This window comes from Mauremys reevesii, linkage group 1 (assembly GCF_016161935.1).
Source record: "Mauremys reevesii isolate NIE-2019 linkage group 1, ASM1616193v1, whole genome shotgun sequence".
Taxonomy (NCBI): Eukaryota; Metazoa; Chordata; order Testudines; family Geoemydidae; genus Mauremys; species Mauremys reevesii.
The window spans coordinates 215,586,162-215,611,872 of NC_052623.1; the positions used below are offsets into that span (position 1 = coordinate 215,586,162).

At 50.4% G+C, this 25,711-nt stretch overlaps 1 protein-coding gene across 5 annotated transcripts; it reads left to right on the forward strand.

Moving 5' to 3' along the window:
* The first annotated feature begins 49 nt into the window (after positions 1–49).
* On the forward strand, positions 50–19,683 carry PEX5 (peroxisomal biogenesis factor 5). Of its 5 annotated transcripts, none has more exons than XM_039502330.1 (16): positions 50–176; positions 844–1,026; positions 1,515–1,550; positions 1,731–1,863; positions 2,069–2,203; positions 3,609–3,714; positions 8,123–8,213; positions 8,499–8,621; positions 9,018–9,110; positions 10,408–10,527; positions 11,316–11,459; positions 16,490–16,560; positions 16,963–17,166; positions 17,304–17,469; positions 17,731–17,888; positions 18,454–19,683. In XM_039502330.1, the coding sequence occupies exons 2-16, from the start codon at positions 877–879 to the stop codon at positions 18,530–18,532; spliced, it is 1,809 nt and encodes a 602-aa protein (XP_039358264.1). In that variant the 5' UTR covers positions 50–176; positions 844–876; the 3' UTR covers positions 18,533–19,683. The 5 variants fall into 5 exon arrangements, with proteins under 5 accessions (XP_039358264.1, XP_039358272.1, XP_039358260.1 ...); XM_039502326.1 differs by having other exon boundaries at positions 51–176; positions 18,449–19,683; XM_039502328.1 differs by lacking the exon at positions 50–176 and adding an exon at positions 205–240 and having other exon boundaries at positions 18,449–19,683.
* The last annotated feature ends 6,028 nt before the right edge of the window (positions 19,684–25,711 follow it).

The following is a 25,711-nucleotide window of genomic DNA, read 5'->3' on the forward strand; positions in this document are numbered from 1 at the left end:
CCCTGTGTGACTGGCGCTGCCAGAGAGCGCTGCCTCGCAGAGGGCGCCCGCCGCTGGCTCTTTAACACTTCCCCTTCCCGCCGCGGCCCTCGCGGGGCGCTTGTCCCTTTAAGAGCTAGCCCCGCCCCTTGCTGCCTGGTGAGTGTTGCAAAAGCTGCGGCAGAGTCAGCGCCAAGGTAGCGTATGGAAAGCGGGGAGCCCCTGGTCCCCTCCCTGCCCTCGCCTTAGCTCCGGGCCCGGGTGAGACCGGGAGGTGCCTGGCTGGCCGAGGCCTTGCAGCCCTGCGGAGTGGGTTGCATCTGCCCAAGCGCAGGGGGACGGACAGTGCTTGAGGCCCCCGGGGAAGGGAGGCCCAGCACGGGCAGCACCTAGTGTTCAGGGGGTGTGTGTCTGGGGTGAGGGACGGGGGCGAGGTGGAGTGACTGAGAGTGAGGCAGCGGGCGGGGCTGTGGGGCGGGGATCCCTCCCAAGGGCAGATGCAGGGAGGAAGGGGCGGGGGGGGTTAAGGCCCCCTCTTTGTCATGGCGTCCGCAGCGCTTTCCTTCTGCACCCCTGTCCAGCCATTCTAGGGGTGGCCACACCACGACCTGGGCGGGTCCTTCTGGGGGGAAGGCGCGTTCGGCCCCCGTGGTCATTCGGCCCTTGGCCTTTGCTCAGGCGGCTCGGGGGGGTGGGGAGTCTGTAACATGTGCACCCGCCATGCAGCTCAGATGAGACCCCACCAGCTTGTTTATGGAGCAGATGAGTGCTGGGCAAGGCTCTGCATTCCCCGTGGTGGGCTGTCTGCCAGGGGTCCTAGAGCTCTACCATCACTCGTGCTTTCTGGGTTTTTTCCCCCCTCAGACAGGGTGAGGTGCAGTGCCCCCTGCCCTCACCATGGCCATGAGGGAGCTGGTGGAGCCTGAGTGCGGGGGCTCTAACCCCCTTATGAAGCTGGCTGGCCACTTTACCCAGGACAAGGCTCTGCGGCAGGAGGGGCTCCGAGGTCCCTCGGCCTGGCCCCCTGCAGGTCTTGGAGCAGAGGCAGTGAGTACTGGGGAATGGGTTGGGGAGTCCATCTGACTGCTGATGTGAGGAGAGTTGGTATGTGTGAGTGAGGGGCAGGGATGCACTGGGGCTTGGGAGTGGGGGGGGGTCTGTCTGAGCACACGGGAGGCTGTCAGGGCAGGTGGGAGTGTGGAGGTTGTGAGGGGGCTGTCTTGTTAGTGGGAGAAGGGCTGTGAGGGATCATGGGGCCTACCCCACTGTAGGGGCTGGTTGTAGGATCACTAGATTGGTGGTGGTGTGGGGGTGTCTCCCAGTCACAGCAGGGGTCTATCCGGAAAGGAGAGATGTGGTGCCTGTCTTACCCATTGCAGGAGATCTGACTGGGTGGGATGTTGGTCCCCCTGTGTGTGTGGTGTGGATCTGTCACAGGTGGGGGTATGGTGCAAGTTAGTCCCATGGTAGTGGGGAGGTGATGCTGGAGGCCAGGTCCCATCACTGGGGTGATTGTTTGGCATCTTTTCCCACAGGTGTCCAAACCTTTGGGAGTGGCCTCTGAAGATGAGGTAAGAACAATTGTATCACTCCCCTTATCATCCTTCTTACTGCCACATTCTCTCTGATCCGTCTTCACTCTTCCTGTCTCTCATTCCCTTTTTGCCCTACCTTCTTTCTCTCATGTTTTTGGTTCCAGAGCGCCTGCTGGGTATTTCTCATCGAAAACTCTCTCTTTCTCTCCCTGGCAGCTGGCTGCAGAATTCCTACAAGAGCAGAATGCCCCCCTGCTCTCCCGTGCCCCACAGACCTTTAAAATGGATGATCTGCTGGCTGAGATGCAGGAGATTGAGCAGTCAAGCTTCCGCCAAGCCCCACAGCGAGGTGAAGGATGCGGGAGAAAGGGCTAGGGGCATTGGGGTTTCTACCAGCCCTGGTGGTATGTCTTAAGGGGAACTGAAAGAGAAGGCCTGTTTAGCTAGGGCAGGGGGTGTCTGAAGATTAAGAGGCTAGGCTTTCTCTAATCCTCTTGGGGGTGGGGCACTTGGGGCTTGTCACTGAACCATCCCCATCTCTTGCCCTCTTCCAGCTCCAGGTGTGGCAGCTCTGGCTCTATCTGAGAACTGGGCCCAGGAATTTCTGGGGGCTGCAGATACTACAACTGACGTCTCCCCAGATTACAATGAGGCTGACTGGTCGCAGGAGTTCATTGCGGAGGTGACAGGTGAAGGCTCCCATTGTGAAGTTTGGGTGGGGTGTTGCCTGGTAGCATGCCTCCCTGTGTTTTCCCATGCAGGGGTTGTCTGTTGTGCATGAGATTAGAGTGCATCTGGTAGACGCAGCAGATAGTATTCAGAATAGGGCAGTTCGCCCTAGCAGCTTGCCTCCATGGGAATGTCACGCTGGTACAACATGAGGAGTGAAATTAACCTGATTTAGAATCATAGAGTTTAGGGCCAGAAGGGACCACCAGATCATCTAGTCTGACCTCCTGCACCCACAGTCTGGTCTCAGTTCAGTTGTTGGGTTTAAAGTAGCCCCCAGGAGACTAGAGTATTGTGTGTATTAGTTAAACCATGCAAGCAACCCATGTAGGTCTTATTTTGGTTTAGCGAAAATCTTTTGAGAACAGGTTTAAGCTAAACTAAGATGCTCTTACACTGAAATAAGTGCCCAGAGAGAGGTTTGCATCAGTTTAACTAATTTGGTTTAAAAAACTTTAATTTAAACTAATGCAGCTTTTCCACATAGACAAGGCTAAAGCTGGTCTCTCCCTGGCCATATGTAGATCTCTGATGCTCCCTGTTGGGATGAAACTTGGGTCCTGGCCCAGAGGGGAATATTTTGTTGAATGTTTCAGCCAAATCTGTTAATCAGTTTCTGCAATCGTGATGGGGAAGAGAGGGAATCTGTTTCCCACTTCAAAATAAATGTTGGGGTCCTTTCTGTGCCTGAAAACACATGCAATTAATGTTTCCTGCTGGGAGGGGAATACTCTGCTTCTTGCACTAGCTGGGGAAGTGACTTGCCCAAGGTCACACAGCATGTAGAAGATTTGAGATGGACTCTAGTCTCCTCTGCTCTAACCAACTGAATCTCTACCTTGAACTGTTGGGCAGCAGTTAAACAGCTGCTATGCCCCACCCCAGAGGTGGCTTCTTTTCATTGATCAGTGAAACTATCCATATTTATTCCTTTCATACACCCGTTGGAGACTGGCGTCATAATTAATATTTATGATGGTCTTTGAGAGGCTCTGATGAAAGAAGCTGGAAATTTGCAGTGTGTTATTCATTTTCCTGATGCATACAGCATCCCACTTTGTTGCTGTCCATGTGGGATGCCAAAATTTTGTTTTGTTTTTTTAATAAAAAAAAAAGTAAGAAAATTGGCACTTTGCCTAAATGAAATCTGCCTGCATAGACTAGTTGAATCTGAGGCTTGTTTTATTTTCAAGTAAACAAACAAAACTAAGGAAATGAATGGCAAGAACCCTCTGTTAATGTAACAATCCGGACTACAAATCTAAATGTAAATTGGAGAGATCCAAATTTGAAGTTTCTCTGAGCAGTGTTCTGTTTTATCTTCTTGTTCCTCACTTTTCTCCCACCACCCAATCACCTGTACAGACCCTTTGTCTGTATCTCCTGCCAAGTGGGCAGAAGAATACCTGGAGCAGTCAGAGGAGAAGCTGTGGCTGGGGGAAACAGAAGACCAGTCACTGGCAGATAAGTGGTGAGTTTCTCTGTTCTTCGCTCCTGCACCCACTAATGTCCAGGGTGGGTGAGGTGTGGGAGATGACAGAAATCCACTAATCTCAGAGCTTTGGGTCTCAACCAAGTTCTCAGATCCTTGGTTCAAGAAAGCGGAAGAGGCAGAGCCTCGTCCACCCAACACGGCAGTTTCAACAACAACATAACTAAACATGGGGATTCTGGTTCCATAGGGCTTGTCTATGCTGCAGCAATCGATGCATCGGTGGTTGATTTAGTGGGTCTAGTGAAAACCCGCTAAATTGACCACTGATTGCTCTCTCGTGGACTCCTGTACTCCACGTGATCGAGAAGAGTAAGGGGAGTTGACAGGAGAGTGTCTCCCATCAACGTCGTGTAGTGTGGACCCTGCGGTAAGTAGATCTAAGCTATGTCGATTTGAGTTACACTATTCAAGTAATTCAAATTTCGTAGCTTAGATCGACTTTTCCCTTTAATGTAAACAAGGCCATAGAGTTTAAGGCCCTAAGGGACATTATGATCATTTAGTCTGACCTCCTGCAGAACACAAGATCAGAAAGTTAGATTCAGAAAGGTACTTAAGTGCCTAAACTCCAGATTTAGGTGCCCAAGTTCTAGTTTTAGGCTCCATTGCAACTTACACTCCTGCCAAATCTCTGTAGGTGCCTAAACTTACGCAGTGTCTACACTTGCAAGGTAAAAGTTTCCCCAGGTTCCTAAGTCTCTGGGCATGTGCATAGTTGCCTCACAGTAGGTGTCTGGGCACCTAAGCCCCAGAACGATTCGCAGACTCGGGGAAGATAGATGTTCACCTGCCTAAGTCCTGTGGGTGCTCAATCCAGTAGATGTGCTCAGAGGCTGCCTACTGCATCAGGTCCCATTCAAAATCCATCTGGAGATGGGGATGGTGGCAGCAGCCACCTTATAACTTTTAGTCCAGTGGTTAGAGCACTTGTCTGGGATGTGGGAGAGGTAAGTTTAATTCCCTCCTCTACCATAGCAGGAGAACAGATTTGCATAAGAGTCTCCCACCTCTCAGGTGCGTGCTCTAACCACTGGGCTATGGGATATTCTGGTGTGGGACTCCCTCAGTCTCTCCTGCTGAAGCTGTTCTATTGTGGATACATAATTTTAAAAATTCATGGGAGCCAGGGAACTGGACTCAGGGTCTCCCACCTCCCAGGTGAGTGCTCTAACCACCAGGCTACAGAGTTGTTCTCTCTCCCTTTGGCCAATGACTCTTTTTAAAGTATTTATCCACAGTGGAACAGCTTCAACAGGAGAGTCTGCTGGAGGCCCACATCAGAATATCCCTGAGAAGATTTGAACAGGGGTCTCCCACCTTTCTCCCACTCAGGCAGAGAGGGGGAATTGAATCTGGTCTTCCACATCCCAGGTGAGTGCTCAAACTACTGGGCTATATATATATAAAGTTGGGTACCACCACCACGTCGTCGTCGTCCTTCTCCTCTGGCTGTTTTATGTGGAGTTAGACACCTGCCTAACTTGTTTTCACAAGAAACGCCTTTTGTGCCTAAACTGAAGAGTCTGATTCCAGGAGAGGGGCTCCTGGCTGTGGATCACTAGCAGATGCAGGTGCCTATCTCTGTGCCCTGCTTAGGTGGATGCTCACCTAGTCTACTGGCTTTTGTGAATCGCATTCTAAGGTGCCCATCTCGCTTCAGTCATTGTACAGGGAGTTTGGGCACCTTACTCAGACTTTATGATTTTTTTTCTGGGTGCCCAAAAGTTAGGCATTGCAGTGCTCTGCATCACACCGCCTAAATTCCTTTGTGAATCTAGCCCAGAGAAGTCATCACAAAGACCAGTAACTTCTGTTTGAGCTAGAGCAGGGGTCGGCAACCTTTCAGAAGTGCTGTGCCGAGTCTTCATTTATTCACTCTAATTTAAGGTTTCGTGTGCTGGTAATACATTTTAATGTTTTTAGGTCTCTTTCTATAAGTCTATAATATATAACTAAACTATTGTATGTAAAGTAAATAAGGTTTTTAAAATTTTAAATGTAGCTTCTTAAACATTAAATTAAAATGCAGAGCCCCCGGACTGGTGGCCAGGACATGGGCAGTGTGAGTGCCATTGAAAATCAGCTCACGTGCCGCCTTTGGCACCCATGCTATAGGTTGCCTACCCCTGAGCTAGAGCATATCCATTAGAAAGATATTGAGCCTTGCTTTAAAGATTTCAAGTGATGGAAATCCACAGCATTCCTAGGAATTTATTCTAATGGCTAATTATCCTTGCTGTTTAAAAAAGTTGCACTTCATCTTCAGTCTAAATGTATCTAGCTTAATTTTCCAGCCATTGGATCTTCTTTTGTCTTCGTTGGCTAGATTAAAGTGCTCTCTCCCATCAGATATCTTCTTCCTTTGTAGCTATTTATAGACTGTGACTTCATCTTCTCTTTAATAAGCTAAATACTCTTAAGTCACTGGAAGGCTGGTTTTCCAGACCTTGAATCTTTCTTGTTGCTCTTTACTGAACCCTTTCCCAATTTTCAATATCCTCTTTCAAATATAGACACCAGAACTAGACACTTCCAGGAATGGCTTCACCAATGTGTTTACAGAAGTAAAGCCATGCCTCCTACACCTGTTTGCTATTCCCATGTTTATATGTCCAAGGATTGCATTTGCCCTCTTAGCCAAGCTTCGCACTAGGAAAGCCTGTTCAGTTGATTATCCACCCTGACCCTACACCAGGGCTTCTCAGACTTTTGTACTGGTGACCCCTTTCACACAGCAAGCCTCTGAGTGCGACCCCCCCCCCCCCCGCTTATAAATTAAAAACACTTTTTTGTATATTTAACAAATATAAATGCTGGAGGCAAAGCAGGGTTTGGGGTGGAGGCTGACAGCTCGTGACCTCCCGTGTAATAACCTCACGAGCCCCTGAGGTGTCCCGACCCCCAGTTTGAGAACTCCTGCCTTACACCCTTTCCAGAGTCACTGTTCTCCAGGATACAGCCCCCATGCTGTATGTGTGACCTGTGTTCTTTATTCCTAGATATCTGACCTTGGTTTTGGCAGTATTAAAATGCTTAGCAAGTGATCCAGATTGCTTTATATAATTGGTTTATCCTTATTATTTCACTCTACCAATCAGTGTGTCATCTGGCACAGTTATCCCAGCAGTAATATATGGAGATACACCTCTCTCATAGAGCTGGAAGGCACCTTGAAAGGTCATTGAGTCCAGTCCCCTGCCTTCACTAGCAGGACCAAGTACTGATTTTGCCCCAGATCCCTAAATGGCCCCCTCAAGGATTGAGCTCACAAACCTGGGTTTAGCAGGCCAATGCTCAAACCACTGAGCTATCCCAGCTCCCAGGTTGTTAATAAAGATTCTGAATAGTGTTGGGCGAAGAACAGATCACGTGGGCTCTCCAGCCTCAGGGACTGTTGTGTGGCCTGATGCAGAGAGAGGGGTAGACTGTGAACAAACATGGAGCCCCCTATTGCTAAGGCCTTGGCTACACTTGCACGTTATACTGCAATAAAGCCTCTCAGAGCGCTCTACCTTACTCCCCGTCCACATTGGCAAGACACATAGAGCGCTCTGACTCCCTGGCTGGAGCACTCCTGGTACTCAGGGCCAGCTCCAGTGCAACAAGTAGGTGCTTGGGGCGGCCAAGGGGAAGGGGCGGCACGTTCGGCTCTTCGGCGGTGGGTCCCTCTCAGAGGGAAAGGCGTGCTGCCAAAGAAGAAAGCGGCGCAGTGGAGCTGCCGCCGCTCGCAGTCGATGTTGGGGCGGCAAAAACCCTGGAGCTGGCCCTGCTGGTACTCCACCTCCCCGAGAGGATTAACAGCTGTTGCGTATTGGGTGACAGGCTTCAGTGCCGGTGTAAACAAGAAATAACATTACAAACGTCCCATAATCCCCTTAACTGAAGTGGCCTCTCTTGTCTTTGTGAACTCGGGACAGGGAAGTGCCCTTTCAAAGCTCAGTTTTGGAGTGCGGGCTGCTTTGAGAAAAACACGAACAGCTAATGTTTGCTGAGAGAGAGAGAGAAAGAGAGAGAGAGGTGGGGGAAGAAGAGGGGTCTGAACTTACAAGACAGCGTGCTGACACACTCTCAACACCCCAAAAACCCACTCTCTCTCCCCCCACACTCCCTGTCACGCTCCACCCCTCCCCCCATTTGAAAAGCACATTGCAGCCACTTGAGCGCCGGGATAGCTGCTCATAATGCACCTCTCCCAATGCAGCTGCAAGTGCTGCAAATGTGGCCATGCCAGTGCACTTTCAGCTCTGTCTGGACAGACAGGAGCGCTTTCCCTACTGTGCTTTCCAAAGGTTGGTTTAACTTAAAGTGCTCTACAGCTGCAAGTGTAGCCAAGCCCTTAGTGTCAGATAAGACTTTCTGTCTCTCTCTCTCTCTCTGATTACAGGTATGAGGAATATCAACCTGAGGATGAGCTTAAGAAAACTGCCAACGATTTCCTTTCTAAAGTGGATGACCCCAAACTCAACAATTCTGAGGTGAGAAATGCCATGGAGCCCCACGAAGGTGTGTGTGTGTGTGGGGGGGGTGAGACCTCCTGCCATTCTGTGTCTCCCCTCCTTTCTCCCTCTAGTTCTGGGGGTTGAGCTCTACAACCCCCAGGATCATGCCTTCCACCATACAACTCTGGTGAAACTGGCACATTTTATCCCCTTTTCCTTCTGGTTCTATTGATTCTGGGGGCCCAGATCTGCCTAGCAAATATGGAGAGTTTGAGGGTTGTTGGTGAAGGTTTCTTCCCACATTTCATTTCTTTGCCACAGTTCCTAAAGTTTGTCCGCCAGATTGGAGACGGGAGGGTGTCGATTGAGGCTAATCAGGTGACCCTGACCCCCAGAGACCAGGATCAGGCAGAGCAGTGGACAGCTGAGTTTATACAGCAGCAGGTAGGACCCTAGCCCCAGCTGCTCACAGGTGTGCAAACTTCCTTGCAGCCCTGCCCAGCCTGGGGGAGGGGAGGGACAATGGCAGGGTGAACTTTCTCTCAGCAGGGTCCCATTAACGTGGCGTGGGGCTTCCGGAGCATGAGCTTCTCCAAAGCAGTGCCTACCCAGGAGCAGGGATGGGCTCTGGCAGTGTGAACTTCTTCACAGCGATGCCTTGGCAGGTGGGAGAATCCAGAATGTGGTTGCTCCATTGCAGTATCCCTGTGCAATTAGTGTTCACTTGTGTGGGTGGAGTGGGGGGGTCCTTCCAGCACCCCCTGCTGGAGGGGGAGATGCATTGCATTGCTTTTTAATCTTGCAATCTCAAGGAGCTCCATCTTATTTCTTTCCCTCTAGGGGGTATCAGATGCCTGGGTGGATCAGTTCTCCCGAACTGGGAATGTGTCAACTCTGGATACAGAATTTCAGCAAGCCAAGACTGCAGTGGAGGTAAAACTTGAGGGGAGAGTGTGACATTCCCCTCTGGTGTTATCTGGACCCGTGATGTGCTAGGTCACTCCAATCCGTGACACTGGGAGCCAGCCTTACCCTGCTCTGCTGTGAGAACCCCCACTCCTGGGCTGTTCACGCACAGCCTCGGGCATGTGAGCTGCTCGGATTGTGCAATCGAATGACACTAGCCAATATCTCTGGTCCCAGACACGACCCTAGGAACCTCCATCTTGGAGTGTCCAGTTATACGCTTACAGCATCAAGTGGGCAGATGAGTTTGTCAGTTTAACAAAGAAATTGATATGTACCAGGCTTGTTATCCCAAGGGGAATCTCTGACACGCTTCAAACCAAACACAGTGCTTCAGGTTAAATAAACAAACAGATTTATTAACTATAAAGATATAAATGATTATAAGTCAAAGCACAACAAGTCAGACTTGGTCAAATGAAATAAAAGCAAAACACATTCTAAGCTGCTCTTAACACTTTCAATACCCTTGCAAACTTCAGAGTCAGGTGAACGTTACCTCATCATAGACCTAAAATGACCAAAGGAAGGAGGGTGACTCACTCGAGAGTCCAACAGATCCTTTGTTGTTGCCTAGGCCAGTGTCCCTTATTCCTGTGAGGCTGGGCTGGATTTGTCCCATACGTGCCCTGAGGGGGTGTGAACTGCCCCTCTGCTCTTGGAGTTTTTGCCTGGGCTTGCTTTAAGCCATGAGGACACATTTTCAGCCTCATAACCTCATGAAATTATAATCTATAACATTACTGTAAAAACAATTACTATAACTTCACTAAGAACAGGAGTACTTGTGGCACCTTAAAGACTAACAAATTTATTTTAGCATGAGCATGAGCTGTAGCTCACAAAAGCTCATGCTAAAATAAATTTGTTAGTCTTTAAGGTGCCACAAGTACTCCTGTTCTTTTTGCGGATACAGACTAACACGGCTGCTACTCTGAAACCTATAACCTCACTGTAACAGCAATGCTCAGTGCATCATGAGTCTTCTGAAGACACCCAACATGGCAAACTTTGTATTGGATACCAGACAATCATTTTATAAGGATGAACATGGGGGTGTAGGGTTTTCCCATGAGGTACAGAATGTCACAGAGAGGTTGGGGTATGAAGGGTGCTTTAGGGCTCCAGAACTGTCCGAGTCCCCTTTCTTGCGAGGGGAGAGATGAGGAGTGGGGCTCAGAGGCCTAGAGAGAGGAATCTCCAGGGAACATGTAGGGGGAGCTCAGCAGGGTGCTATCCTTTAACCTCCTCCTCCTCTCTTCAGTCAGATGTGGATTTCTGGGACAAGCTTCAGGCAGAGTGGGAGGAGATGGCCAAGCGAGATGCAGAGGCTCACCCCTGGCTCTCAGATTATGAGGACCTCAGTACCTCCTCCTATGACAAGGTAATGGGGGGCAGCGAATGCGGGTCCTGGTGCTGTGCTGGGCAGTTCTGAGAGCTCCCAAAATCTCTTCTCCCAGGCTGAGAGTAATGGGTACTGACAGTGCTGCTGCAAGGCAGCTCATGCTGCTGGGATCCCCTCTTAATGTCAAAGGCCAGGCCCTGTTCATGACAGCCAGTCTCTTGTGGGGATGGGTGGGCACTGCTGTGAGGAAGTTTGCTGCTGCCAGAGTCTCTGTCAATACCTTTGACCAGGGTCAGACTGGAAAAAATACATGGTGGTTCTTGCCAAAGCCCTGCCCACTGCTGAAGATGCAAATCAGTTGTAACACACCAGCAGTTAATTCTGGTGCTCCCCACAACACAAGCCATTTCTTTCTGTGTCCCCTGTATTGATGGAGACTCCCTAAATTTGGTAAACTTTACACACACACACAACCCTGCACAACCGATACATCTCTCCCCAGGCTGGGGCGTGGGACCTTTCACCCCAGACTAAAAGTGGGAAGCAGAGGGGGCAGGAGCTGCTTTTCCCACGTCTGCTGTGAGCTGGCACACTCCAGCCCTTTCAGGAGGGACATACCAGCCGCTCCATGTGCTGAGGGACCACCCGTTCATCACCCATTGCAGTGTCTCTGGCTGTTGGAGCTGAAATGGGTGGGAGAAGATAGTGCTGGGCTTGCAGAAGTGTTGATATGGCATGTGGGTGCACATCAGCTGTTTCTGAGTCATGCCCTTGATGCACCTGTCTCCTGCCCATAGTGTTGACCCCTTGCTTGCTGTCTCTGGTAGGGTTATCTCTTTGAGAAGGACAATCCCATGAGGGATCATCCACAGGCATTTGACGAGGGTCTGAAGTGCCTGGAGAAGGGTGACCTCCCCAATGCTGTCCTGCTCTTTGAGGCTGCGGTGCAGCAGAAACCTGACCACGTGGAGGTGAGTGGAGCAAGGAGAGCAGGTCTGCTCCAGGTATCTTGCCATTTGGAGCCTGGCTCAGCTCCCTAAGCAAGGTCAGACTGGGTTAGTCTAGGGATGGGAGATCCACTTGTCAGAGTTTCAAAGCAACTGCACTTGTATCCTCACCTTCGTGGCCCACTCCGGGGGTGCTCAGCCTTGTCTCAGGTTTCTAGCTCTCATGTCTCTGGGCAGGGGGCCCATGTCCCACTCCTTTCTGGCTGGGAGTTTTACAGCTGCCCAGCTCCCTACCATACACTATCACCAGCAAGCAAGTCTGCCTAATGGCCAGAGCCTCTGTGTTGTCTGTGGAGAGAAAGCAACAGTGTTTTACCTGTCACCATACAGCTCTTCCAAAGCAAAGTACATTTATTCTAGGGCAAAAGCATCACAGAAAAACCATATTAAAAACAATACAAATTCTTACCCGCTTGCTAAGTACGCCAGCAATCACCCACCTTCCACATGCAGAATCCGGTACGCCAGTGCCCTTCCAATCCTTCCACAAGGCTTGGGCCTCTCCTTGGACAGAAGGTCCTGCCCATTTGCTGAATCAAAATAAGATCCTGAGTATCTTTAAACTCAGCCTTTTATACCAGAAGCCCTTTCTTTGTCACTTGGTCTCTGGAAGACCCAGCTCGTACCAGTATATGGAAACCTCCCTCGGGTATGGTGCTTCTCTGGGGATGTTTACAATCCCCAGGGTAATCACCCCCAGTGTTTTTAGCCCCTGGAGGAGCTGAGGTAACCTGCCCCCATGGAGTAGAACATGATCATACAGAGAACTTTTATGAATGTAATACAAGGATCCCCAGAGAGACAGCCTGGGGTTGCAATATGGCCCACCACTCCAGGCCTGGGGGAGCTGTGCTGCAGGGGGTGGTGTGGGTGACTCCTGTTCTCAGGTGTATAACTCTGGCCGTGTACCTGTATGTGAACCCTAGGGGGCTCACTGAGAAGATGGTCAAGCTGTGTGCACCTGACCTATGGTGCAGAAGGACTCCCAGACTAAAGCTGGTTAGAATCTTGGGGCTATAACTGAGATGGGTCAGGTTCTATGGTATCTGTCTTCCTGAAGCACCAGACTCCCTGCATGAGATGCTGAAGTCCTTACCATGGTGGCATTGGAGTCACAAGGTGGGTGATGCTCAGTGGCTTCAACAGCCATGCAAATGCTGAGTCTTTTGAGTCAGCTGAGGACTTGACAGCTAGGGTGGGTTGATCCTAGGTGTCTGGCTCAACTCAGACAGCTGGTCTCACTTCTGATTTGGTGTCCTGATTAGGATTGGAGGTTGGACAACTAGAGAGCTTACCCTTGTCCTGGCCAGATCACTATCTCCTGTTGTTTGAGGTCGGGGCACGCTGCTCCATTTGGGTGAAGGGCCAGTTCTGACAATCTGCTGTCAGTGATGGGACTGAAACACTTGAGGGAGATGAACATAGATTCATAGACTTAAGGTCAGAAGGGACCATTATGGTCATCTAGTCTGATCTCCTGCACAATGCAGGCCACAGAATTTTACCCACCCACTCCTGTAACAAACCCCTAACTTATGTCTGAGTTATTGAAGTCTTCAAATCGAGGTTTAAAGACCTCAAGGTGCAGGGAATCCTCCAGCAAGTGACCCGTGCCCCATGCTGCAGAGGAAGGCGAAAAACCTCCAGGGCCTCTGCCAATCTGCCCTGGAGGAAAATTCCTTCCCGGCCCCAAATATGGCCATCAGTTAAACCCTGAGTATGTGGGCAAGACTCACCAGCCAGCACCCAGGAAAGAATTCTCTGTAGTAACTCAGATCCCACCCCATCTAACATCCCATCACAGACCATTGGGCATATTTACCTGCTAATAATCAAAGATCAATTAATTGCCAGAATGAGGCTATCCCATCATACCATCCCCTCCATAAACTTATCAAGCTTAGTCTTGAAGCCAGATATGTCTTTTGCCCCCACTGCTCCCCTTGGAAGCAGCAAAGAATCCTGTGGCACCTTATAGACTAACAGATGTTTTGCAGCATGAGCTTTCGTGGGTGAATCCGAAGAAGTGGGTATTCTGCTTGCATCCGAAGAAGTGGGTATTCACCCACGAAAGCTCATGCTGCAAAACGTCTGTTAGTCTATAAGGTGCCACAGGATTCTTTGCTGCTTCTACAGAACCAGACTAACACGGCTACCCCTCTGATACTCCCCTTGGAAGGCTGTTCCAGAACTTCACTCCTCTAATGGTTAGAAACCTTCGTCTAACTTCAAATCTAAACTTCCTAATGTCCAGTTTATATCCATTTGTTCTTGTGTCCACATTGGTACTAAGCTTAAATAATTCCTCTCCCTCCTTGATATTTATCCCTCTGATATATTTATAAAGAGCAATCATATCTCCCCTCAGCCTTCTTTTGGTTAGGCTAAACAAGCCAAGCTCTTTCAGTCTCCTTTCATAAGACAGGTTTTCCATTCCTTGGATCATCCTAGTAGCCCTTCTCTGTACCTGTTCCGGTTTGAATTCATCCTTCTTAAACATGGGAGACCAGAACTGCACACAGTATTCCAGATGAGGTCTCACCAGTGCCTTGTATAACGGTACTAACACCTCCTTATCTTTACTGGAAATACCTCGCCTGATGCATCCTAAAACCGCATAAGCTTTTTTAACGGCCATATCACATTGGCGGCTCATAGTCATCCTGTGATCAACCAATACTCCAAGTTCCTTCTCCTCCTCTGTTACTTCCAACTGGTGTGTTCCCAATTTATAACCAAAATTCTTGTTATTAATCCCTAAATGCATGACCTTGCACTTTTCACTATTAAATTTCATTCTATTACTATTACTTCAGTTTACAAGGTCATCCAGAACTTCCTGTATGATATCCCAGTCCTTCTCTGTATTAGCAATACCTCCCAGCTTTGTGTCATCTGCAAACTTTATTAGCACATTCCCACTTTTTGTGCCAAGGTCAGTAATAAAAAGTTTAAATACGATTGGTCCCAAAACCGATCCCTGAGGAACTCTACTAGTAACCTCCTTCCAGCCTGACAGTTCACCTTTCAGTATGACCTGTTGTAGTCTCCCCTTTAACCAGTTCTTTATCCACCTTTCAGTTTTCATATTGATCCCCATCTTTTCCAATTTAGCTAATAATTCCCCATGTGGAACTGTATCAAATGCCTTACTGAAATCGAGGTAAATTAGATCCACTGCGTTTCCTTTGTCTAAAAAATCTGTTACCTTCTCAAAGAAGGAGATCAGGTTGGTTTGGCACAATCTACCTTTTGTAAAACCATGTTGTATTTCGTCCCAATTACCATTGATCTCAATGTCTTTACTTTCTCCTTCAAAAATTTTTCCAAGAGCCTGCATACTACAGATGTCAAATTAACAGGCCTATAGTTGCCTGGATCACCTTTTTTTCCTTTCTTAAAGATAGGAACTATGTTAGCAATTTTCCAGTTGTATGGTACAACCCCTGAGTTTACTGATTCATTAAAAATTCTTGCTAATGGGCTTGCAATTTAATGTGGCAGTTCCTTTAATATTCTTGGATGAAGATTATTTGGGCCCCCCAATTTTGTCCCATTAAGCTGTTCGAGTTTGGCTTCTACCTCGGATATGGTAATATCTACCTCCATATCCTCATTCCCATTTGTCATCCTACCATTATCCCAGTGTTTTGATAGGACTATGGGCTCTTGTCTTTGCCATTGATCATGTGGCCTCTTAGGCACCCACTTCCTTGGCTTTGTCCTTACGAGTCACCATGGTTTAGACTCTAGAGGGCCAGTGACAGAGTGAGAGGGAATATTGTTGGAATGGCCATGGTGGAAGTCTTGGGCCCATTCTATATGGCGTGCTATGGCTGTGCAGGAGACAAAGAAGGGATGCTTTGCCTTCATCCTAGTATTCACAGAGCCCTGATCAGGCGGCTAGTCTGAGTCCTTGCTGTGAGGATAAAATTGAGATTCGGACTAAACTCTGTTTTCCAGGGGACAGGGCAGTGTTCCGAGGGCACGCATGTTCAATCAGCTCTGCTGGAGTCTCAGGTAGTTTCACACTGAGGCTCTGGAAGGGTGGGGGCACGTAGTCATCACCTGTGTTGGCTCATGAAGGCCATTGACAAGTGGCTGGGTCCATTGCTGGTGGCTCGTAACACTTCTCTTAAAGAGAGCAGGGTACTGGCTTCCCTGCTTAAGGGGACTTTTGTATGGCTTATGCTTGTTACTTCATGATGTCAGCCCAGCCAACTGTCAGCCTGGATCAAACCTGCCGTTTTTGGGTGAGACGATGGAGCACGCTTCGGGTGTGGGGGTGAGACAACTCATAATATCTAGCTGATTTAAACCTCTTTAACGTTAGTCAATTGGGATGGTTGTGGGTGCAGCAAGGAGGCTGTGCTGGCTACATGCATAGGTGATCTGGTGATGGATGAAGTTCAAGTCAGGTGTCAATGCTGCTATATTTAGATCTCTCAGCTGCCTCAGTACTGTCGATCATGACATAATGATTAGCCTGTGGACCACAGCAAGCTGCTCCTGACTGAGTCTCTTCTCTCTTAGCATTCCCACTCTAATATCCTGTCTGCTGGGCTGTGCCACCTCTCTGAGGCCCTCAGTGGCCTGAGACCTGCCTCTTTCTTCCTCACCCTGCAGTCTAGTCCCAGTTGTGATGGGTGGAGGTGCTAAAGCTGGAGCCCCCAGGGTTTAGCAGAGGGGGGACTGCTGGCAGCATGTTGTGTGTGGTGGGGGGGCAGGGGGGGGTGCAGAAGGAACTCACTCCCCCTCCACCTTTCCAAATAGCCCAAACCTGCTGACTTCCAGGATGCATTGCAGAGCCCACCTGTTTTCCTGGGGAATGTGGGAGAGGTGAGGGGTTAGTTAACAGAAGTGGGCTGAGGCTGCTGACTTGGGTACAGCTATTTGTAATTTCCAAAAAAGGTGCCCAGGGCACATGATGGTGCCTTTAATTGTACTTGCAATCTGAAGAAGTATAAATAAGCTTGTCTCTGTTTCTGCATCAGGCCTGGCAGTACCTGGGAACCACCCAAGCAGAGAATGAACAAGAGCTGTCTGCAATCAGTGCCCTCAGGCAGTGAGTAGCTGGTGAAGAGGGGATCTAAAGCAGGACTCCTGGGTTCTGTACGTGGCTCCCAGAGGGACTGGCTTGATGGCCACTAATGACACACCTTTATCTTGGTTGACCTGCTTAAAGGCTAAACAAAGTTCCAGTGCTTTTTTTCCCCCTGCACCAAATGCGAACTTGGAAGGATAAATTCCCTGTGGATTGCTGTAGAGAGTTGGGTTCTGACCCATCAAGGTCTCCTGCCCCGTAATGGATCCTTCCTTAATTTGCCTGGACACTGGCGCTTGCTGTTCAACGTGTTCATAGCCCACCAAGGTGGCTGGAGATGTGTTCTTAAAAGGCCACTGAAGCTTCTTATCCACATCTCCAAAAATGTGAATGCTGTGCACTCTCTCCCCCTCTGCCCTGCAGGTGCCTGGAGCTGCAGCCAGAGAATGTAACTGCGCTCATGGCTTTGGCCGTCAGCTTCACCAATGAGTCTCTGCAGAAGCAGGCATGCGAAACCCTGCGTGACTGGTTGCGCCACAAGCCAGCCTATGCCCACCTGGTGGGGAAGGAGCCAGAAGGAAGCAGCTTGGGATCCTCCAAGCGCATCTTGGGCTCCCTACTGTCTGAGTGAGTCTGGAGGATGGGGAAACTGAGGGAGGTGCAGAATATCCTAGTCCTGCTTGTGGTCTTGTAGCTGGGTCCATTGGGGTTGGGGGAGCTTGCGCCCATCAATGGGTGGGTTCCCTCATTCTCTCCCTCCCCAGCTCCCTGTTCGTGGAGGTGAAGGACCTGTTTCTGGCAGCCGTGCGCAGTGACCCCTCGGCCGTCGACCCCGATGTGCAGTGCGGCCTGGGTGTCCTCTTCAACCTGAGCGGCGAGTACGAGAAGGCCGTGGACTGCTTCAGTGCCGCATTGAGCGTGCGCCCCAACGTAAGGGGGCAGAGTGGGGTTCAGGGGGGCAGGGCTGATGAAGGATTGTGGGTGCGTATGGGGAGGTGGGGCTGGGCTCTGCCCTGCGGGGAAAGGCCAGTGGGGTGAGCAGCAGGCTGACCTGAGGGGGTGGGTAGGTTTGAATACTGGATGGAGTGGGGAAGAGATGGGGAAGTGGGGAGGGTTGTGAAGGACAGGCTCGGTGGGATGCCTGATGCCCCTGTCACTTGCTTCCCTCCCCCCCTCCCCCCCCGACTCCAGGATCACCTCTTGTGGAACAAGCTGGGTGCCACTCTGGCCAACGGGAATCGCAGTGAGGAGGCTGTGGCCGCCTATCGCCGGGCACTGGAGCTGCAGCCAGGCTACATCCGCTCCCGCTACAACCTGGGCATCAGCTGCATCAACCTGGGGGCTCATCGGTGAGTGGGAATGAGGGGCCAGATGGGGGTAGGGTACTGGGGGTGGCCAACTCTGCTATGACGAAGTATCAGTGGGGGCCAATCAGTTAGTTGGGAGGGGAAGCTAGTGGCTACGTGTGAGGGGCTATTGGTGGGGAAGTTCCACTTGGTCCCTCTGGGCATAGGATGCGCTCCTTAACCCTGGCAAGGAGGGAGCAGAGCAGGTCTGTCTGCCCCAGGAGCAAAGTATCAACCCACATGTTTCCCACTCCCTTGGTTCCCAGTATCAAAGGGAGGGAGCATCTCAGAGCTACAGAAAGGATCTGTTGTTGTGGTTGCCTTCAAGCTTGTGCCTGGAGGTGGGGCTGTCAAGCCACGTCCATTGCAGCTTGGACATTGGCTTCATTGGTCCCATGGGCCAATGATGAGGTGTGTGAGGAGCAGGGGTAAGAAGAATGGCTGGAGGAAGTGTGGAAGGGTGATTATTGAGCCATCCAAAGAGGGGATCTAGTGGGTCCTTCTCACCCATAGGATGTACAAACCTCCCCAGTTAACTCTGTCTCCTTCCCTCCCCTGGTCAGTGAAGCAGTGGAGCACTTCCTGGAGGCCCTGCACATGCAGCAGAAGAGCCGGGGCCCACGGGGCCAGCAAGGTGCCATGTCTGACAACATCTGGAGCACCCTCCGCATGGCCCTTTCTATGCTGGGCCAGAGTGATCTGTATGGGGCAGCCGACGCCCGTGACCTTCCCACCCTGCTCCAGGCCTTTGGCTTGCAGCAGTGACTTGAGGACGGGCTCCCCTGTGAATGCAGGGTGGGCCCAGGCCAGTAGTTACGTCCCACAAGCTCCTTCTAGGGAAGGGAAAAAACAAAGGTTTACTGGGGTTCACACACATCATCTTTTCAAATCTGCCCTTCAGCTGCTGGGGGCAAGTCATTGGCTGCCATTTCTGTAGGACCTCCCACGGTAGCATGTAACTTCTCACCTGCCTCTTGTGGCCTGAGCATCTGTGAGCGGCTCATGTGGCACCATCTCTCCAAGGGACTGTGACCCTCCACGGGGAAGTGCTGCTGGCACAGGGAAGCAAATCAGTGGTGGGTGGAAGGGATGGGGACATAGGAACGTATCAAGATCACTTCTTAGAAGATAAAATAACAAGTTTGCATTTGTGATACCCTCATGTCAGACCCTGCCATAACTATGCTGTGCAGCTGAGACTGCCCACTCAGACGACTGGCTCTGGGCGTGCTGGCTAGGTGTAGGATTGCTTTCTAGTGCTGGGGCTGCCCGTCCCGGCTTGCTGTGGGGGCTGTGAGTGCTGGGGCTACTAACCCTGGGTCTTTCCCAGCCGAGCATGCAGCCCCACCCCCACCACGTGTGTGCAGTGGGTGGGTCACTTTGTGAGGCTTGTAGATTTTTCTTTCCCCTCTTCCATGTGCTAGTAACAGTGTCCTGGTTCTGAGTGTGTCGTGGGCTCGCTCTCACTTGGGATTTGTGAGGAGGCTCTGAGACTGCAGTGAGAAGAGGCCTTGGGGCTGAGTTTGGGGGGTCACCCAGAAACTGGGGGGAAGCTGGCTAACTATAAAAGCACCTTGGCCAAAAGCAGGGCTGGGGGTAAGGTCTTAATTTTCACTTGATTGTCCATCATTGTACAATAAACTGGGAATTATTTTCTCTGTGCAGATGGTCTCTTCCCCCCACCTGTAATTGAATCTTGTGAATTATAAATATCTGTATATGATTTTGGAGGGAAAAATTTTTTAATTGTAAAATATTTTGTATAATAGAAGGGAAAAAATTAAACTTGTCAAAATATTGTAGTGTCTGGCTGTGTATTGGAGGGGTGTACAAGCCTTGCGTGCAGAAGCGCCTGTGGAATTTGAGAGGAGGCTACCCTTGCTCTGGGATGCTTCGACACCCACAGGAAAGGATGTTGGGGTAGGGCGTAACTGTAGAGGGTTGCTGCTGCTGTCTGTGCATCTCCCGCTACCCTGCACCTTCGTGGGACATTAAGGCAGTCTAGGCCCCCACCTCTTGGAGTTCTGGTGCCAGACAAAGGCCCCCAATCTGCACAATAGTCAGTGGCAAAGGTGGCCTTATCTGGGCTCCCCCAGAGAGTCAGGGGAGGTAGCCCAGCACCCCCCTTGAGTACTTTATCATGGGGCAGGTGAGTGGATGGATGGGTTCTTTGGCTGGGTCTGCTGCACTCTTCTCCTGCTACATGCAGAGCCACTGTTGGGGTGGGCTTGGTATTAACACCATGTTCAGCTGAATGGGGCAGTTTCTACCTCTCAGAGCTGTAAAAGCAACAAAGAATCCTGTGGCACCTTATAGACTAACAGACGTTTTGCAGCATGAGCTTTCGTGGGTGAATACCCACTTCTTCGGATGCAAGGCTCATGCCACGAAAGCTCATGCTGCAAAACGTCTGTTAGTCTATAAGGTGCCACAGGATTCTTTGTTGCTTTTACAGATCCAGACTAACACGGCTACCCCTCTGATACTCTCAGAGCTGTTGACTGAGGTGCTCCCCAGATGTCCCTGCATCAGTTATCCTCAGGCCATGTTTTCCAGCTTTTCTTGCTAACCATGAAGGCTAGAAACTTTTTTTAATGGTGAAAGCTGAGCGTTTGTGGTGGTCACAACTGTGGAAGTTGGGACCCTGGGCATCACAGACCTATACCTATGACCTAATCTGTCCCTGCCTGGGACCCAAATGTACTCTTGCTGCCCTGGGCCCCTTCCCCATTTTTGTGGGGGGGTGGAGTGAAGGAGAATTGGATTGGGAAGCTTTCTCAGAGCTGGATCAGGAGAGCGGCCATGTGCACAGACCTGTCTCACATAGGTCTCTTCCCTCCTCCTGCATCTCGGTGCCATGTCTTCATGCTCTTGCTGTTGTGGGAGGAAGGGAGGGATGTGATGGGGAAAATCTTAAATATGCTATCAACCTGCATCCCTGCACAGGACACAGCCCTCATAGCTGTGCCCCTTTGCCCCTACAAGGGGGCTTTCCTCTGATATTTTGTGGGGGGGGGGGGGCACACACTTCATTTTCTAAGAAGTCTGACAGCTGCTTCTGCAGCAAGGGTCTCCCCCTAATCCCAGATCAGATCATCTGAATTTAATAATTTCCTGTGTGGAACTGTATTCATTGCCTTACTGAAATCCATGTGGATTAGATCAACTGCATTTTCTTTGTCTAAAAAATCAGTTATCTTCTCAAAGAAAGAGATCATCTGAAGGAAGGGGTTAATCTCTTTAAAATGCCAGGTGCACTGAGCTGCAGCTCTTCTGGGCTCGCCAGGTAACATATGGGTCTGGGGCCAGCAATATTCATCCAGCACAGCGTAGCCTCTCGCCACTCTCATACGTGGTCCCTCTCAATGGGAAATGCAGCAATTGGCGCTCTCTGCTGGGAGCAGCACTGGCCCATGGGCTTCCCAAGCCCTTTTGACACCAGGCTCGAGCCTCCTTACCCTGCTGCACTAAAGGACTGCCTGTGTAACGTCTCCCTGTGGAAAGACCCTGGCTCAGCTCTAAGGCCTACATATTCAGAAGCTTTTTGGGTGCCTACCAGTGTAGAGTGACCAGATGTCCCAATTTTATAGGGACAGTCCCGATTTTTGGGTCCCCCCACCCCCATCCTGATTTTTCACCTTAAGGGTGACCAGACAGCAAATGCAAAAAATCGGGATGGGGGTGGGGTAATAAGAGCCTATATAAGAAAGAGACCCAAAAATCGGGACTGTGCCTATAAAATCGGGACATCTGGTCACCCTACACCAGTGTGAGACACTTGGGGGTTGAACACCCACATCTTTCCTGGCCTTCAGAAGGAGGGCTAGGTAGGTGTAAACTTCCTGCCTGTCTTTGGAGCTTTCCAGCCTCAGTGCTACATTGCTTCAGTTGCAGTCAGGGGCGGCTCCAGGCACCAGCAAAACAAGCAGGTGCTTGGGGTGGCACATTTCTAGGGGTGGCATTCTGGCGCCCGCCATCATAGGTGCCGCCTTTGGGGCATGGTGAAAAAGTGCCCCCGTGGCCCCAACTCGCTGCCCCAGCTCACCTCCGCTGGCTTCCCCGAGTGCCCAGCTGCCACTTCTCTTCTCCCCCCTCCCTCCTAGGCTTGCTGTGCGTGAAACAGCTGTTTTGCGCAGTAAGTCTGGGAGGGAGGAGAAGCCCCCCGCTCCGGGAGGCGGCAGCGGTGGAGTGGAGGTGAGCTGGAGCGGGGAGTGGTTCCTCTACCCCTCGTTACTTCCTGCGCCCCACCACCCTCGCTCACCTCTGCTTCGCCTGCTCCCCTGAACGCGCCGCTGCACCGCTTCTCCCCCGTCCCTCCCTCCCAGGCTTGCCGCCTGCGAAACAGCTGTTTCATGCAGCAAGGCTGGGAGGGAGGGAGGAGAAGCCGAGCGGGGCGCTCCGGGAGGCGGCAGTGGTGGAGCGGAGGTGAGCTGGAGCGGGGAGTGGTTCCTCTATCCCCAGTTACTTCCTGAGCGCCCCCGCCCAGCTCACCTCTGCTCCGCCTGCTCCCCTGAATGCGCCGCTGCTCCGCTTCTCCGCCCTCCCTTGCCTGAGAGGGATGGGGAGAAGCGGAGCAGCCGCACACCGGGGGGAGCAGGCGGAGCGGAGGTGAGCTAGGGTGGGAGGTCGTGGGGGCCGGCCCTGGTTGCAGTGACACCTAGTGCTGAATCCAGAGCTGTGTACCCTTTAACTCCATGTTTTCTTGCCTTTCTCAAAGTTCGCAGCATGTGAAAAGAGCCCAGGAGCCTGGCCTGCTTGTCTTTGAGTCATGGCTGCATCCTTTTCGTGTGACACTCAGGGCCCTAGCTCCAGCCAGAGGGATTTCATTCTGTCTCCAATGGCAGCAAAGCTGTCTTGAGCCAAATTCCTAAAGATGAATTTTTATTGGCCCTTGTAGCTGAGGCCAAATGGGGCTAGAGTCTTCAGTGTCCAGGTTTGAATTTGCAAATGTCCTCCTGCTATTCCAGTGCTGGGCTCCCCACAGAGCCCTGCCAATGCCCCTCAGTCCTGCCCTGCAGCCCCCTGCTATTCCAGTCCTGGGCTCCCCACGTAGCTCTGCTGATTGGTCAGCATGGTGGCATAACAGTACTGTGTGAGCATTACGAAGCACTGGGTATATTTTCTGACTGCAATACTATGAGCTGTGAAGCAGAAGCTTCCACAACCACTTGCTGTGCACTGAAGTAGCCCTGAGACTTGCCACCTTCCCTTTCCCTCACAGCAAGCTGAGGTTGGAGACCTGTTTGTACTATCGGTGCTAGGGCTCAGGCCCAATTACTAGGAAAGAAAAGTGGCTGGGAATGAGAAGTTTTCCAGCTGTTTATTACACTCAAGTGATTTGACCTGAGACTCCTAACCCTATCCTGTGGTCACACTGGAATTAGTGACAGCAGGCCCTATCTTGGGCTGATTAGCAAAGAGTCAGTGAGCGAGGGCAGAGAACTCTAAGACTCTCTTGTCCATCCGCTGTGGGCAAGGCATGGATTGTTCTCTACAGCCTTCTTTAAAATGGCCCAAGGGATGGGGCTTCCAGCAAGAGATGCCTCCAGCAGCTGCTAGACCTTTTTGACATGAGCAAATGTTTTCTGAAATCCGGTCTGACAGTTGCTTTTGTTCAGTGTGAGGATATACACTGGGCTTGGGCTGCAGTCCACTTTACCATCTTCCTGCTGCACCTGTTGGATCCCTTTGCTGTTCCAGTTCTAGTTCACCAATTCATGTGTTGTGATGGTCTGGGATTGAGTGGCAAAGTGCTAAGATAGTACTAGAGCCCTCATTTCACTGTCACAGCATTAATGAGTTAATTGTGATCTGGGCTGTTGTGCATACTGACTGCAGTCAGCTCTCACCTTAGCAACTACCCCACTGGAACCATTTCAAACACTTATTCTGCATGCCCTTAGATAAACGAAACAGGTGCATTCCTGGAATTCCAAGATGCAATGGTCATTCATGGGGGGGTGTGCGCCCTTTTGTGTATTTATGCTCAGTAAAGGCCTGCAGAGGGGAGATGATGGTTACAATTATTTGTTGTTATAGTATAGCCCCAGTTATGGAGCAGGACTCCAGTGTACTGGGTGTACATAGGACAGAAAGACAGCCCTACCCCAAAGTGCTTACAATCTAACTATAAGATGAGACAAAAGTGGCTTGTTGCTATCTGTGATGGAGTAGGAACTGTCTGCACAGTGAATGGGAGGGCAGGGGATGACTTTAGGTGATGGACAGTACCTGGGCCTGTAACCTGAGCTAGGCAGGGGGAGGGGAGGTCAACACCTTTGCCCAGGAAGCTAGATAAAGCCAGAGTGCCGGCTGGAGAGGGTTGGGTCAGTTTCGGTTTTGGGCTTGGGGGTGCAGTGCAGGGAATCCCAAGCTGGGAACGAAGCTCCCTGAACCCCCAGAAGGACTTGATTGAGGGGTCCTGGTTGTGCCTACAAGCTCTGCTCTAGCCTGCGTTCCTGTTGTCCAATAAACCTTCTGTTTTACTGGCTGGCTGAGAGTCACTGTGAGTCCCATGAAGAGGGGTGCAGGGCCTGACTCCCCCCCACTCGTGACACTATCAGATTACTGTCTTTGGGAAAAGTCAATCTAGTGTTGGATTCTGGCTCAGCAGTTGTTAAGGCTATTCCTGCTCTTTAGACAAACGTGACCTATGCACGTAAAGGGGAGAAAGGACAGAAAAGAAAGGGAAACTTCTCTCTCACTGATGCTGATGTCCACTCATGTGCTGTAGGCAGGATGGACAGCTCAGTCATGAATAGGTGTGCTCACTTCCCTTGTCTTGCATGATACCTATTTGTCATGGCCTGGCATCCTCCTACTAGCTGTCTTCCATCTTGCTGGGGCAAAGCTACTTATGCAGTCTTAGCCTGTCAGACAAGTTATGGTGATGGTATTGTTGCCAGCTCAAAGAGCCCAAGGCGGAGCAACAGCGGGGTTCGTTGCCCGGTGTGCGTCGCACTAATTATTACACCAGGGTGGAGAAGCAAAACCAGGTTTATTTGAGCCCCAAATAAGGTGTCAGGGAGAAAAGCATTCTCAAATCCTGCACACCCGCTCACAGGCGGGGTCCCAACATTTATACCCCCCTTGTTTGTGTAAGCCTTTTGTTCGGTTTTCCCCCTCACCCCTCCCTTCCCAGCAACAGCTACATTAGGCATTACATTTCAGCGTGTTAGAAAAGTTCTCATTCACAGGCTTATTTTTTGGCCTTCACAGAACAAACGCATACAGATTTTTCTTCCCCCTCTCCCCCTCCTCCCCGCCGCTTCTGCTGTTCCAAACTCCTACATTTGCAAGCGGAGATTGCTGACAGCTACACATTTTGCTTGCAGTCTGTTAGCATCTTAGGCTGGTTAAAGTTCACAGCATGTAAGAACTTTGGTTCACTTCAGGCCCAAAGTCACAACTTTGGTTTACTCAGGCCTAGTGGCACCAAAAATTCCCCCCTTTGAGTTTACTTAATACAACCTTTAGTCCAATAGCTTTTTACCATTCCCAGCCCTCTGGCTAGAAGTCTGAGGTAGCCAGAAGGATCCCATGTACAATATGGGGAGTGGGTTAACTTTCCATGTCCTTGATTTTAAAGACTGTTATTATGAAAATTTTAATAACAATTTTTAATTAAAAGATTTGGCTAATAAAGTTTTTTTTTTTTACTTAGGAAAATGTATTAGACTTTAGTATATTACATTTTTCTGATATATTTAAACACTTTGTATTTTAAATTGAACAAAACAAGTATTTGCATTTCAATTTAACACTGCCACTTGATTTTAAATTAGACCATTTTATAAAAATATTAAACACAACAATTTTGGCCATGA